At 47.1% G+C, this 15498-nt stretch overlaps 6 protein-coding genes across 6 annotated transcripts; 3 read left to right on the top strand and 3 right to left on the bottom strand.

The window, feature by feature from the left end:
- Window positions 1-1504: 1504 nt before the first annotated feature.
- On the top strand, window positions 1505-2921 carry C8R40DRAFT_1168180 (etoposide-induced protein 2.4-domain-containing protein; the record flags this gene model as incomplete). Its single annotated transcript, XM_046231144.1, has 7 exons — window positions 1505-1662; window positions 1716-1917; window positions 1972-2198; window positions 2247-2261; window positions 2317-2399; window positions 2456-2532; window positions 2589-2921. 7 exons carry the CDS (start codon window positions 1505-1507, stop codon window positions 2919-2921), a joined length of 1095 nt encoding a protein of 364 aa, XP_046088539.1.
- Window positions 2922-2929: 8 nt separating this feature from the next.
- Window positions 2930-4472, bottom strand: C8R40DRAFT_894299 (uncharacterized protein). The gene is made up of 4 exons (XM_046236609.1): window positions 3990-4472; window positions 3801-3938; window positions 3185-3745; window positions 2930-3131 (listed from the first exon to the last, which is right to left on the bottom strand). Exons 1-4 carry the CDS (start codon window positions 4048-4050, stop codon window positions 2938-2940), a joined length of 954 nt encoding a protein of 317 aa, XP_046088538.1. The 5' UTR covers window positions 4051-4472; the 3' UTR covers window positions 2930-2937.
- Window positions 4146-5150, top strand: C8R40DRAFT_1168178 (SGNH hydrolase-type esterase domain-containing protein; the record flags this gene model as incomplete). Its single annotated transcript, XM_046231143.1, has 5 exons — window positions 4146-4245; window positions 4298-4380; window positions 4433-4882; window positions 4934-5016; window positions 5075-5150. The coding sequence occupies 5 exons, from the start codon at window positions 4146-4148 to the stop codon at window positions 5148-5150; spliced, it is 792 nt and encodes a 263-aa protein (XP_046088537.1).
- A 664-nt stretch (window positions 5151-5814) lies between these two features.
- On the top strand, window positions 5815-8062 carry C8R40DRAFT_1040265 (uncharacterized protein; the record flags this gene model as incomplete). Its single annotated transcript, XM_046223901.1, has 4 exons — window positions 5815-6243; window positions 6300-7148; window positions 7198-7448; window positions 7501-8062. 4 exons carry the CDS (start codon window positions 5815-5817, stop codon window positions 8060-8062), a joined length of 2091 nt encoding a protein of 696 aa, XP_046088536.1.
- Window positions 8063-9183: 1121 nt separating this feature from the next.
- Window positions 9184-11424, bottom strand: C8R40DRAFT_1159505 (cytosine-purine permease; the record flags this gene model as incomplete). Its single annotated transcript, XM_046229886.1, has 12 exons — window positions 9184-9509; window positions 9567-9628; window positions 9688-9763; window positions 9825-10026; window positions 10082-10127; window positions 10174-10427; window positions 10483-10639; window positions 10701-10760; window positions 10820-10843; window positions 10900-10983; window positions 11051-11140; window positions 11252-11424. The coding sequence occupies 12 exons, from the start codon at window positions 11422-11424 to the stop codon at window positions 9184-9186; spliced, it is 1554 nt and encodes a 517-aa protein (XP_046088535.1).
- A 1172-nt stretch (window positions 11425-12596) lies between these two features.
- On the bottom strand, window positions 12597-14915 carry C8R40DRAFT_1067667 (tyrosinase; the record flags this gene model as incomplete). Its single annotated transcript, XM_046225932.1, has 9 exons — window positions 12597-12779; window positions 12844-12997; window positions 13062-13578; window positions 13606-13794; window positions 13848-13931; window positions 13964-14091; window positions 14146-14471; window positions 14533-14726; window positions 14789-14915. 9 exons carry the CDS (start codon window positions 14913-14915, stop codon window positions 12597-12599), a joined length of 1902 nt encoding a protein of 633 aa, XP_046088534.1.
- Between the last annotated feature and the right edge of the window lie 583 nt (window positions 14916-15498).

The following is a 15498-nucleotide window of genomic DNA, read 5'->3' as shown; positions in this document are numbered from 1 at the left end:
TGAGTAAGGAAGGAGGTGCCCGCAGTGATTGGCACCAAATGGTGCAAGGGAGGTCATAGGCAGCGCGCAGTAAAGATAGTGCGGAACGTAGTAACCAGGCTGCAGGAAAGGGGTAAGGGCAGGTAAGAGCTAAGGCAGATTTAAGCGAGCCGGAATTGCGAATAATTGTTAGTACCAGGGCAGCGGCGGTGCAGTGAAGCAGAAGCGCACCCACGGGATTGGTGTGTTCGCCAAAAAGCGGCGGCCACCTCTATCTATGTGCACTGATACCGGCGAAGGCATTACAATGTGAAAAACCAGAATTAGGTTGCGGGAGGGCGGATGCGCTAGTACGAAAGAGTGGCAGGAAAAGAGGGTGCAGATAAACATGCAGCATGGAGGTTGTGCAACCGGCTGGAATACCCATTTGAAAAACATCGGAAATGAAGGACAGAATGCAATATATTGTTTGGCCATTCCAGCATTGAGCTTCGTTGATAGCGAAGTGTACACAACGTTAAGGAAGGTAGCGCGGTCTAAAGACAAGATTACTGATGGTAAAAATCGCCCCAGACACCCGAAACACAACCATGCATAAGCCTCGCCAACACCTCTGAAGTTTACCAGAAGTTGACCACTACTCTCGGGGGGAATAACCTACAAACACCAGACATCGGTCGCGCCGGTATGCCCTGGCCAAAGAGTGTCCAATCCAAGAAAGTAAACCAGCACCCGCCGGCGCAATAGGGTCACTGCGGATGCCGTTCCCATGCGGCAGCTGGTATTCCCGACGGAACGCAAGGAAAATGAAGATGGAGTATCTGATGCGAAGGAATTGGCAATAAACGAGATTGATGGTGACCAGAAACGATTCGTTATGAAAGTCTTCACCTAATTGATAGTGAGTCTTACACGTTCGTTTGGCAGAAATGGAAACCAACCTGACTTCGTAGGGAAAACATTTTCGTCTTCGAATATATTTTGGGCAAAGGACATGAGCGCGGCGATGTCGGCGCTGAGAGCGAGACGTGCTTTCCGAAGTCAGCATGCAAGATTCCATGATGCACCCGCAAAAATCATTCAGATTTGTGCAAATTGGAAAGTGGTTGAGAATAAGGTAATACATAGTTGCGACGGCGCAGTGGGCGTTGGAGATTTAGGGCGCACGGCTGCAGAGTGAGAACGAAGGCGTGTCGATGAAGAATACCAGACCGCGAATGAGAGTTCACCCGGTAGGAGTGGGGGGTGAATTCGCGCAGAGGAGAAAGTGACGATGTGACCATATACCCGTGATGGGAAAAAAAAATCTCTAACGGCGTCACGGTGACTCACAGAAGTGACAGTCCCAATATGGGGAAAAAAGTAGCTCAAGGAGGAAGGTGAAAAGCGAAAAAGGAAGGTGAGGTAAGATTTTCTCACGCTAAAACCGCCATAGGACGAATCCTTCATTTCATTTCGGACTCGTAATATCTGACACTGTACCAACTGTATACTATCATATGCAGCGAATTCTTTGACTTGGTTGATGTCCTCTTCCACGCCATCTCGATATAATCCTTCAGCACGTTCATCATATCCTTCTTTCCTTTCCGTGCAAGAGTCCCTCATACTCCAATTGAAGTGGGTGAAACGTGGCCTCGTAGATGCGTTTCGGTGGGACCATGTAATTTCGACAATAGCGGAGTCAGTGCTCCTCTTCTAATAATAATAGTCCATCATTCAAGCCTCAAATCCAGAGACTCTGAAGTTCGGGCCAACGTTTACAAGTCCTTGCTACTCAACTTGCTTTCATTAACGTCCATCTACACATTTGACCTCCTACTTCTACCGCTAGTGCGAGATCAACAAAAATGGCTACATAGAAATGTCGGATGGTTCTACCAAGGTTTATGGTTGTTCCCAGTGATAGGTCTTTCATTCTATCTGAATGTAATTAACGTTTGCTCCCCATTTTGAGATCTCATACGATCGAGGCTGACAACCCTTCAACAGAGTTCCTGGTGTAATATCATTGCTGAACGCACTTTTGCGCTAAAACATGGGAATCGTTCGTTTGCTCGGCAACAGGCAGTGACATATACTGGAATGTTGAAGTCCATCGCAACGTCAGCGTATCGTGTCGTGATGGTGTTTACTTCCCTGGTCGTGTCGTTCGCATTGGGCCATATCCCGTTTGCGGGTCCAATATTAGGGTTCTCGTTCTTGAGTTGGCTTGATTCGTGAGTGGTGTATTATCCCGAGTGGTGTCTATGTTCAAACCGGTCTAGCTATTACCTTTTCGAGTGCGTAGAATGAAAAATAAAAATTCAGTACGTACTCAACGATCATAATAACCAGATTTGTTTGGATTGCACGGGGAATGTCGCTGTCACGGAGGGTACGGTATCTGGAAGAACGTTGGGCTTATTATCTTGCTTTTGGTAAGGCTTAGCCTTACAGTTCCATAATCATCTCTGACATTCTCTATGTAATGAAGGATTGCCGTCAGCAGCTCTATGCACCCTGGGAAGTGGACTAGCCAGTGCAGCTATTTTCGCACTCGTGTTCCCATTAGTGAGATCTTCCCCGTAATGACCATATTCCCGCTTCTGACTCAATCGATCTAACAGTACATCGTGATGGCCATGCACGCACGTCCTGTTCCAGATGATCCATACAATCCGGTTTCCGAAACGGATGTTGTGCGACATCCCTCTCCGTTCATTCCGATTCGACTACCTGTCTTTGCACTAGTGATGTTTCTCAATGACTGGATTGTCAAGATTCTCAGTGTCGGAGGGGGTTCGAGAACTAGAAACGTGCATCGTAGAGGGACCAGTGGTGATGAAAGCGTTGAAGAGGGCGAACGAATGGAGATGCAGACTAGAAATGCCACCCCTAGCTTCAACTCTAACAGGTCCAATAATTCACGAATCAACATCGGTCGGCGAAAATTAGATTAATATGCATTATACTCGTTCAACCAAACCCTGCCCACTCAATCGACAAATAAGACACTGTTTTCCTCTCGTCATCCCAACCACAGAACAGATGAGTCTTTTTAGTCGCTGTACCCAACCTACCATGGGCAACTATTTCCATAGGCTGAATAGAGTGTGTCGGTGACTCGATTACCGTCGCACAGAAATGCGAGTGATAACGAAGGGGGTCGCCTAGAATTTGAACATGAGTGGAGTGACTCCTGGTGAAGAGAGTCCATACGCACCTGGATACACAAGATAATCGCCTCCAAATCTTATTCCACCACCTAAAAAGTAACCTTGCTCCCACAAATCTTTGAAAACACCGTATCTCGCTCGATCCTGAAGGTTCAAAGGAAAGTCCCATATTCCTGCTTCTTGTGCGGCTTCGATTGTCGAGTAGGTGCATGAGTCTGGGGAGTACCAGCTCAGTGCAGAGGATGGTGTTGTTATGTATATGTTGTATTGTGTATGGGCTGAAGGAGTGGTTGGACTTGTCGATGGACCAGCGTTTACAACAGGAATGGGAACCGGTAGTTCAGATCCTGCAACGGGATCGCCTTCCATCTCCTGTAGTTTACGCAGTTCTATGGCTTTTTGTTGTCGTTTGAGCTCCCGCTCCTTGCGTTTTCGTATGGCTTCCTCTGATACAGCGAGCTGCGCCACCTCTTGAGTTTTCGTGTTTTCTGTTCCAAGTACGGCCTGTTGGTGCTTGATATACTCTCTCTGTTCAGCGCTCCATTGCTGAAATTGTGACAGTGAGGGTTCGGGGTAAGCATTGGCGTCGTCGACGAAAACAGCGTATTCTGCGAATGAGATCGAGTCATAAGTTACAAGTATTGGGATATGAGAGGAAAAGACCTTTTTCCACAAGAAGAGTAGCCTCTTCTGGCGTTAATTGCGAAGGGAGTCCAAGGAAAACATTCTGCTGGGACAGATGAGGTAGTGTCCCGACTAAGAGACCACACAGACGGTGATCTGAACGAATTCTGTTGAGGTCTAGCCTATATTTAGTCAAGTCTACCGTTTTGAAGACTGAAGGTCATTTACCATCGACGTCCCAGACGTAGGCACGTTTATTCGCGACACGTATCGGGATACGGCCATTCATGGTCACTGTACCGGAGGAACTCTTATCTAATCTACTGATTGATCACCCTTGAAGCTCAATCTTCGACCACCTCAACCCTCTAGTCTTTCTGCATCATGTCAGCCAATGTGCAGAATAGCATTATGCTTTTCGGTGATTCTATCACTCAAGGTGGCTGGGAGCCTGGTATTAATGGTTTTGGAGCCAGTCTAGCTCGTAAGATCGCTCGCGATAACAACTATTAGTACGCCTGATCTTTGTTTACCAGATAGATATGCGCGTAAATTAGACGTTATTAATCGAGGGTTCTCTGGATATAATACTGAATGGGGCATCCCGGTATTTGAGCAAGTGGGTATAGTAAAGCGCCACTGTTACATCTGACTGACTTTGCGGTCCTTAGCTCTTTGCAACTCGGGAACAGCAGAAGGATTTGCCAACAGTCCGATTATTGATCATTTGGTTTGGAGCAAACGACTCGTGCCTAGTCCAATCCCCTCAGCACGTACCGCTGCCGAAATTCGCGTACAACCTCAAACATCTTGTGAACTTGGTACAGTCGCCCAAGTCCGATTATTATTCGCCGAACACACGCATCATACTCGTGACACCTCCGCCAGTGAATACATACCAACGTAGAGCTAATTTGGACGCCAGAGATCCGCCTTTGCTGCTAGACAGAGATTTCGAGAACACCAGAAACTACGCCGAGAGGGTCAAGGAAATAGCTCAAGAGGAGGCGGTCGCAATCATTGATATTTGGACCAAAATGTGGGATGCTGCCGGCCACGACGAGCAGTCGCTCAGTAATTTTCTGTACGATGGATTGCACTTGAACGGTGCGGGCTACCAGGTACGAAAGCAATTCAATTTGGTGAAATGACATTGACAATCGATGATATAGCTGATGTATGATGCGGTGTTGGAAACGATAGAAAAGACCTATCCAGAGTTGCACCCAGATAAATTGCAGATGGTTTTCCCTGGGTAAGTGGATGAGATATTTCAAGCTTCTCCTCCAAATTTCTGACGCCTGTAAGTATAGTTGGGCCTCGATAGACCGTACCAACGTGGCCGCGTCGGTGCAGAAGAGGGCCGCGGAGCAACTCCCAGAGGAGTAGAGGAATATGTAATCGTAGTGACGTCGGCATATAATATCATGCGATCACGTGATTTTCGAACATAACCAAACGTGACCGACGCGAAATAATTCCATTCCGGGAAACCACCACTCTACTTGAGCGGTTTTGCTTCTTGACACGACGGGATACCACAGCGACAACCGGAACGAGGCAAACACTTTGTTTTCTCGTCTTTGTAGGGATTTTACATCTTTGTTTGCTCTGCAAAGCGACAATTTGGTAGGGCGCTTGTTGGTGTCTGTGGGTCCAGCGATTTAATTGGACAGTTCTTTGTGAGAATCCCGTGCTTCGTAGTTCTTTGTTGAGCTAACCGACGACGAAACTTTGCCACCTTTCTCCAGGCGCGGCCTCCTCCGTTCTCACATTCGTTCTTATTCGTGAGTGGCCTTTTTCTTGTCTTGTCCTGCCTTTTTGGGTCAGACAATTATTACCTCGCGGTACCGTGACTGAAAACGCTCATTGTTCGCCAGTCCAAACCAAATCACCAATTTTCCATTTGCCAAAAGTGCGTTGTCCTTAAAACCACCTGTACAAATCACTCACTCACGAGTTACATTCACTTTTCTTCTCCATCATGATGGACTTCTTCGAGAACAGACATAAAAACAAGAAACAGAAGAGAAATCCAACATCTGACTTCGACATGCCTCTCTTCGGACAAACTTCAGACAGGTTCTTAAGTGCACCTGTTGCGCTGGTACGACGACGAGCTGATACTGTTGTACGACCCCGTGACGATGTCGACGAATTCCTTTCCTCCGACCTCGAAATATCTTTCGCATCTACCGTATCGTTAAATTCTCCACCCAAGGACCCAATCGCCCTCACTCCTGAGCACGAATATGCTGAGCCAATGGACATTTCTCCCGCTCCTCTGCTGAAATCCAGCATGCCAAGAGGTCGCCCCCGCGCTTTCACCAGCGGCGCTCGTCTTTTTGGAAACGACATGAGCAATTGCTTAAATTCTGCACCTGTATTGCAACCGTCGCCATCTATCCGGGGAGGTTCCAATAGCGCGAAGCGTATACAGCGCTCTGCGCTTCCCACCGAATGGTTCACAACTCGGACAGAGGTACTTACGATCGTCCTCCTAATCTCCTATTTCCAAGGTGACATTTATTTCCGTAGGTTTCTGAACCTGCCACGCCAGATGACGATGCAATGGACGTTGATACGTCCTCCTTCCATCTCGAACCACCACCTCCCGCCTACTCCTTCCCTCAAGCTGTGGCATCTGCTGCCCCTACAGTGACTACTTTCGCCGACGCCATTGACAATCTCTTTTACGAATCAATGTCTCCTCGTCGTTGTGTCGAATCGCCTCCCGCTCACCAGCCAAAGAAGAGACGTTCATTGTCTCCGAACCCTCCTCGCGTTGTGGAAGCTGACTCGTCACCATCTCCCGCCCCTCCAGTATCACCTGTACAACGCAAGTTGGAGCGCAAGGCTAGCGGACCACTCTTGGCAAGCTTTAGCAAGCCTTCCCTTCAAGGCCTCGGGAATCCTTCGATCAACGGCTTGAAACGACCCCGCCGACCTGCCCTCTCTGCGATGGTTCCTCCTTCAGACGCCGCTTTGCACTCAGCCTACCCTGCACCTACATCTGCGGATAATCAAATGACTGATGAGCGATTCCCGCCAACGCGACGCGCCTTCTCGGCCATGCTTCCGCCCGCTCCTTCCTCGCCCTTGGGCGAATCCTCAGGAGATTCTTCTTTTGACCTGAGTGCGGACATGTCGTCTCCCGCCCAAGCATACGCAAAACGACAGCAAATGAAAACTATTCGACGATGCGATGGTACTGACGATTTTAGACCTTTGACAGGAGCTACAGCAATGATTATGAATGAAAGCCCCTCCTCTAAGTTCATGGTCGATGGAGGTATGCCTGGTTTTGGTGACAATGAGACCCATGGTAAGATTTTACCTTGCCACCGTGTTGCGGATGACGGTTTAATGAGGATTACTGCTGGAACGGTACGTCTGGCGGGCATGGGGTACGGATATTTTATTGAAACAGCTACAGATGGATCTGTTACTCGACGGGGCTTTTGATGACAAGATACGCGACTTCCATGTCATCGACTGTCGTTTCGACTACGAGTACGCTGGTGGCCATGTTCCCGGAGCAGTCAACATCAACACTACGGCTTCGGTAGAAGACCTGCTTCTAGGTCCCAGCTTAATGAAGCCCAAACCCTCTGTCAGTGGCGACGGGCAAAAAAAGACTGTATTGATATTCCACTGCGAGTTCAGTGCTAAGCGTGCGCCGACGTTGTATGTGGTTCTTTTTCGTTGAATGTCTATCGCTGATTGAGTTATCCTCCAGCGCTAAGCATCTTCGCTCCAAGGACCGCTCCATGAACAACCACTTCTACCCCAAAATCCACTATCCTGAGCTTTACATTCTTGAGGGAGGATACTGTTCGTACTACAAGCGCTCTGCTCATCGCTGTGAACCTTCTGGATATGTTCCTATGGATGATCCTCAGTACGCTGCTTCGAGGAAAGGTGACCTAGACCAATTCCGAAAGAATAAGTTTGGCCGACACAAATCTTACGCCTATGGAGATGGTGCCAACAAGCTATCTCTTGCGTCTCAACAAATCAAACGGAATAGTGCCCCCACTGTTGGTGGTCCACCCGTCCTCTTTGCCGCCGGCAACGCTGCACGCCATCGTCGTGGTACCATTGGTAACGGAAGCCTGTCCACTCTGTCGGAGGATAGTCATCACACTACGGAGGGTGACGAAACCGACATTGATCTCGGTGACAGTCCTTGTCCAGCTCCGTCCAAGTCTATCGCACTCAAGGTCAAGAAGGGCAACCGTGCTCCTCTTTCGCGCGCCGAAACTTATGGACCCACTCGTATGCCTTTCCTCGGTCGTTAAACTTGAGGTGTATCGCTTGCCCTTTCCCACCAATGGAAGTGAATTAGTGCTCGACATTCTCATGCAGTCTCAACTTGCCATTATGCCCTTGAATCACGAATTTGTTCTGACCCGCATGTTCACCTCTACGCCTTAAGATTTCTCCATGCAGTTTCGCTATGGCACGCCGCTCATTCATAGCCACATTCGTTATGCTCTCGTCGAGCTTTCTTTCGTTTTCAAGGATTCGTCACAACGTTTCGTTGATTAGCTTCAGGTTCTGAATTTACAGTTCCTGGATTATGAGCACGTTGGCATTCTCGTTTTCAAGCTGTCATCGCTACTTTGTTATACACAACATCGTGGAATAACTCATCGTTGTTCGGTCGTTATCAAGCTTCTATCGCCATTTCTTTCCCTGTTCTGCACACTGCTGTGGAATATATTGCGCTATGTTGCGACCTTCTTGATTTAATACTTTCGCCATCTCATCTCCTCTCCTCTTCCTTCTCATGTCCTTGATCTTTCATCTTCTCCCAATCATCTGTCTCAATTATATCACACGCATCCCACCGGTTCGCCGAACGTGTACAATCTCTCAAATATTTGTCTCAGTATTTAACCCGAAAGGACTCTCATCTACCATGCTACTCACATACAAATAACCATCTTCATACATCCTCTCCTGTCTCCTTCCCTCCAGCTTACTTTTTGACCTTCTACCGCAGCATTCTCCGCTGCCCAATCCTCTATTAACTTGTAAGTAGTCAACCATTGTCTGCTTTTTCCTTCGTCGCCTTGATACAATTTTTTTCTATCTCTTCCCCCTTCGCCTCGACCATCCAACAATCAATCTTCATGCCTGTATTTATTAACTATCTGTGTTCTTTTTGAAGCTGCTACATCTGCAGGCTTCATTTCCAATATCTCCTTCTGCTTCGTCCCTTAAGTATCCCGACTTTCACTTCGGTAGATCTGTGCTGAAAGACGTCTATATAAACTTTTCCCTTCGAGTTCGATATCCAATATATTCCATATTTATTGTGAAAAATTGCCGAATCTATAGTATTACAGGACCACTATTGACCAGGGAATACAGTCTTCCAATACACAACCATTACTAGTCCGAATCAGATTGGCGATTACCCATTCCTTCTCCTGGCACTAAACTTCACTTCCACAGCCCTGAACACCATATACAACAACCCCGATGCAAAAAATCCAGTTATTAACCCAATATCACCTGTTCCAGCGTTTGCAATAGGTCCTGTATACCACGGCTGGTTCATGCTCGGCACGATGACCGCAAAGGAGCACAAGAATGCGAGAATGGCAGCGACGCCGAGCGGTAGGTTTGATGACGTGTTCCAGTCTACCACCGAGTATCGGGCAAAATCGTTTTTCCGGAATAGGAAATGCTCGCAGAGGACGATGGAAGCATATGATGTAGCCCAGTAGCCGATGAGGTCTGTTAGCCAGAATTTGAATTCAAGAAGGGTCTCCGAACAGCGGAAAATTCACCCACTCAAAACATCCTCAAAAGCAGTGAAAAAGTGAGTAGCTCCCACAATGGCGATCGGTATGACTCTAACATAGGTTCATGTTGATCCAAGTATGGGCACAAGAAACAATAATTGCAAACTTACATCGCCGTACAGATCAACGAGTATATATACCTCGGCACCTTGGCAAACATAGGAGATATACTCATCAAGCTAACACCTGAAGGATCAAGATAATTCAGCTATATCAACAGATTTATCCCAAGGGAAAATTCACCTACCAAATGAATACATGGTTATTGCACAAGGTGCAGTGACCGTCAGTGCACCCAACACAACAAGGAACTTTCCAAAGTTGCCGATTGGCTCGAGGATTGCGACGAGGAAACGACCGAAATCTTCTCCATCTCCGAGCCCTGTTTCCCAAGAGGGTATTGCAGGAGCGGCGGAGGCAAAAGCTGCGCCGATGATGTGACCTATAAACTGGATGTGAACGGCTGACTGTGAGTGCAAATGCATTGGGAAGGCAATGACATACTGCAGAGGTGAAGATACCTGCATAAGCCCAGGAGAAAATCTTCCACCTACAATGGTTTCAGTATACATGTATCTTAGAGGAAAGATACTTACGTGGGTGTGGTCGACTCATGATAGATCCCATAATCAGCCGCGAACGAGCACCAGGTTAAATCCGAGGCACCGGCCGTAGTTCCATATGCAATTAGCATACCTGCAGCAGCAGCCGGTGTGGAGGAAATCAGGATAGGAATTTGAGCGACGAGCTGATTTCCTCCAACCCCGAGCAGGGCGATAAAAAGCACCACGCTTGGTAACCATATATATGTCTCATACCAATGTAAGGTTTTGTATCCGCAAAACGAAAGCTATAAAACGATGTCAATATAGAAAATCAGGTTTGCCTGACATCAAGATACTTACGACGAACGAGATAAGCACGATTATTACAATGCCAGTGGTATCATTTAACTTTGTAGACACCGCTGCGAGTACCTGACCGCCCACAATAGAGTTGATGATGAGCCATCCAATTTGCGAAAAGACGTTCAGTGTGGAAATAAGCATAGCGCCATAGTATCTAAAGATGTGAGTAGGTTGGTACACATGCGGGTAGTAAGATAATAAAGCAGATAACTCACCCGAAAGAGAACCTACTCTGCACCATAGTACGGGTGCCGAGTTTGGGACCGAATACCACACTGAAAATTCAAAACAAGATATAGTAGGGAAGAGTAGTATGTGCGGTGGAGAGGCGTACAAGTACGCAGGAACTAAACAGCATCTGAATTTCCAAGATTTTGTTAGCATCGAAGATTTGTGAGTGCATCGGAAGCCTACATTATGTCGGCAACGACAAGTACAATTATGCATTCGCGAAAATCTAGGGAGAAGAAGATTGGGCCTAAAGCGCCCGTGCTCATCCTGCGCGAAGTTTTGTATATGTATGAGCTAGGGAAACGCGGGACGTAGGGAGGCAAAATTAGCTCACCCTGTAAGATTTAATATCGCAGAGAACCAGACGGTGAACATCTGCCACATTCGGGTGTCTGTGCGTTCCTCCTCACTTGTAGGTGCTATTCTGTATGGGGGTAAGCGTTACTCCTCAAAAAAATCACAGTTGTGGCATATGGTAATTGAATCCACGGAAATTCGCGCCGTGCCAGAGACTTGAAAAAGATCCAGTACTTACCCATGGGTCTCTATTCCCCATCGCAGAGCGTGCCTACTTAAGCCTTTCCAACCCCCGAGTTTTGACCTACTACTCCGATCACCAAAGGAAGAGCCATCAAAATCTGCAGTATGGGGAACAATAGTGGTCGGTAAGCCAGGATCGTTCGTATCCTCCAATATTTTGTCGTTCATGGTGGGGAACTTCGCTGTAAGAGGGGGGGAGCAGCACTGTATATGAAGATAAGAGTGCTGGATAAAGAGGCTCTTTTGCAGTTCTGAGGTTTTTCAATCAATCAGATCGGAGTCAATAAATGCTGATCTTATCTTATCTTCCAATGTACACCCACTTGGAGCGCCATTGATTTTCTAAGTATGTCAATTCTGCCCTCTTCTGCCGTCGTTATATATACCTCCTTTTACACCTTTCCGACGAGTTAGTCAAGATGATATAATGATCACTGGGGAGCGCCGATCCTGCGTCGAACGCAGATTGAAAGACTTTATCTATGGACGAACTTCCGAGTTGTATATACTCTAAACTCAAGAAACACAAGATATCTATCTCAAGAGAAATGGGTATGGTACAAAGATGGAATGGAACAGGATGGTGCTGCGCCCTGTTGCACCAGGTTCCACCTCGATGCTGTGGTGAGTTACTGGTCAGTGGTGACGTTAACGTTGTGTTCGTACATCATACCGCGGTCCCATAGCATAATTAGTAGCCCCGTTTCACTTTGATGGAAAGATTTGCTAATACTTATGTATACAATTATGCGGGAGATTGGCAACATGTACAGCTAGTCACAGCCAGGTTATAAAATCTGCTGTGGAGACTCATCTTTCTCTCTATCACTTGTCCCCGTCATCTCCCCTTCCCACTTACCCAGCAATCGGACCCAGCCAGTATAACTTAACTATTATATCATATCATATCCCAGCACTCCGATGGCTCATTGGACTTATATCTTTACCCTCACTTGCATGAGCTTGCTTTTTGCAACCACTGCAGTAGTTGCACTCCCTACGTGCGTGATTTTCTTTCCGATTCAAAATGGCCGTAACTGATTCCTTGATAGCGAAGAGGAGAGCCGCGGATGGTGTGAGCTGTGTATTGAACACATGCCTGGGGATGCGCGCGCAGCATCTGAGTGAATTAGAACCGGCAGAAATATCGCCTTGCTCACATAGTGTACCACCGGTCTAGAGGTATGTATGTCAATTTGAGTACCGAATCATTATCCATTAATGGCCAGGCTCAGCGCTACCTGTCTTCAACCGCTAAAAAAACCAACATTACACATACACACAACGAGGACATTATTTATTTATCGCGATAGTTCATTCGAATTCCACTCTTTGTCTGATTAGGAGCTTGAAGATGCGACGCTGTGGCGAGAACCACCAGGACGACCATGTGTGATATGGTGATGGTGGTGTGTCTCTGCAGGTACTGGGAAGATCTCTCCAGGAGGCAACTCCAAACGCGTAGCGACAACTACGACTTCCAGGGATGTCGCTGCATCCAAATTGACTACCTCGCCCGATACCTGAAAGTTATGTTGATCCATGGCATTGTGAAGCAGAGAAACAATCAAATCTTGCCTTTTGCACACGCCAGTGGAAGTTCTCTTTAAGATACGGTTCCACAACGATTGGGTCGAATGAGTTCAAGTTGGAAATGTTCGCAATACCTTCGTTGAGATGCACGAATCCTTCGAGAACGACATCCTGTTGACGCCGACAGTTTGCGCATCGTTCGGCAGAGCTGTGATACATAAACAGAGCCAAATTATAAATTGAAGTATTGCGACAATGAGATTGCAGCTAACCTATTCACGAACCCGTGGAATGCTCCGACAAAATGGGGATCAGTAGCCCATTCCTTGGGATCACTGGGCACACTGCCTAAGAAGAATAAGACCTTGAAGCTTCCACCTATTTCGTACTTCTTGACCTGCACACGGGCAGTCCATTCCCAAAACTCCTTTTGTTCGTTGTTCCTTACAGTGGAAGCTATTTTTACTTGAGGGGCATCATCAATGCTTCTATTTGGCGTCGGATTGACTTTGCTGTCTACCAGGTGCGAAGAGGCATCGCTTGTGACATTGCCAATCGTGGAAGCGTCTGCAGTAGTTTGAGAAGAAGGTTGTTGAATTGCTGCCGCGAATTTCGTGAATGGTCCACCATAGAGCTTGTTAACTTGTGCAGCTATAGCAGATCGAACTGCAACTTCATTTCCCATATCGAGATTGTTAAATTCTGGATATGTATATCCCATCTTGGACGTATCGGTCACATTGGCAGAAATCCAATACGATGACTGGGTGTTCCAGAACGGAGTAAGATCTGGATATTATAAGATGATTAGTTGACTTCGGGTCCATCCGTACGAATCGAGCGTGAAAGTACCAGTATCCTTTCCAATTACAGTGTCGGGAGGGATAGTCCATGTCCCATCGCCAGAAGGTCCGTCGGTAATCCACACCCTCGGATTCAATGCAGACCACAATGAAAGCAGACGATCAACCTGGGCATGGTGCATAAAGAAAATGGGATCGAATCCTGCCGAAGGTATGTCGATTATTCAGCGCGAAAGAGTAACAAAAATGACCTACCTGCTACTGAAGGATCTGACATTTGCCCGTTTCCACCAACATCGACGTGGACACTGTCGTGGATACCTTGTGGAGACCATAAGCCTGCTGTTTGCAGTGAACACCAATGTGAATACCTTCAAGACTATTGCTGGTACTCCCTCCATCGTCGGGCGTATGGTTACTGAACGCCGGCCATGTATGAACTCGCGTCAGAAGGTTGTACGTCTTGGTCTTGAGTTGCGGACCAGCACTTCTCAACGTCCTGCAATGAACGTAAGAATTCATGCTATTCATTTGAGTATGCAGTGAAACTAACGCTTTCAATTCTGGAACATTGTCCGATGCATTGGCATCATCGGACAAAGGATGTCGAAGAGTAGTCGACCAAGACTGATATGGTTCAGGGAAGGACGGATCTATGGGGTGGAATGTATAACGTCGGAGAGGGTTGGGAACAGAGATTTTCTCTCCGCTTGGGTTAACGATGGTAACCTCGTCCAGAGATATTACTTCCGGCGGAGGAACTGGGTTTCGGGCCCAATCCCAGTATGGCTGACGTAGATTCAACGCGGCGTCCTGGTAACGAGCTCTATCTACGATGTATGTTGCGGCGATATCGACGGCCGCAGCCTGGATTGCTTGCTAACGAAGCAAAACAAATATGAGTCAGTGTCGACAGTTTTGAGCAAAAAAATCTGATTACCTCGATGAGTAGAACATACGGACGGTGGAAGGTTGGAAATAACACGCTGCCATGAGTGCAATATCCCTCCCAGGCATCAGTGTCTACTGGCTTATTTCCTGCGCCGTCCCAAGGGACATACGGAAGGCCATGGATCCCTCCGATTTGGAAGAAGGAGTCAATATCGTCTTGGCTTTTACTTGAATAAATGTATTCTGATTCATGATGTGCCAATTAATGAACGAGTTCCGCGATATTCAGCCTGATTTCGACTTACGCAAAGCCTGAATATAAAGAGAAAACTGGTCTTCTTGTTTGACGAAATCATTAATTTCGAGACGATTGGGTGCTGTTGCCCCAGAGGTTGATCCTCCAGTTGCGCCAGTGACAAGATAATGAGACATCTGAATGAACTCTGTGAAAGCAAATCGGTGTGTGGGGTTGGAAGGTTTAGACCTCGAGCTTTTAAGGATCCGAATGGGCACAGCTACTCCAGTGCTGTAATACTAACAGCCAAGACAGATACACGATCTACCCCCTAAGCATTGCCTTCGAAGCTTGGCTAAGTTGGCATTTGCTTATACTTACATCGAACTCCGTAGGGGGGGACGTCCATATATCTTACGGACCAACATAGCGATCGAGTAACAAATTGAATAAGAGGGCAGTCCCGAAAGAAGCGGAGAAAGTGGCTGAGATTTGTTTGATAGAACCATGTCGGTTAAGCAGCCTCTGTCTGCAGTCTTAGTAGTATTGGTCGGCCTCTGGAATCTGCCGTCCGATTGAGTGATAAAATAGAGGGTCAACACCAGCGGGACTAGATTCATTCCATTGCATCTTCGGCTGCCTTCAGTATGTGTTTTAGTCAAAATCCGGGCTGAGTTTGTACGGATCTAACTTTCACCTGAGCAATGGTAATAACCCTTGGTTCCCGAAGTAGTGTTTTGTTAGGCCTCCTTGAATTCTACGTCGATGTTAACGCCAACT

Source organism: Lentinula edodes, assembly GCF_021015755.1.
Source record: "Lentinula edodes strain Le(Bin) 0899 ss11 chromosome Unknown C8R40scaffold_9, whole genome shotgun sequence".
NCBI classification, from domain to species: domain Eukaryota; kingdom Fungi; phylum Basidiomycota; class Agaricomycetes; order Agaricales; family Omphalotaceae; genus Lentinula; species Lentinula edodes.
The sequence above is the reverse complement of the archived record's forward strand: the minus strand, read 5'-3'. Positions and strand labels throughout refer to the sequence as shown.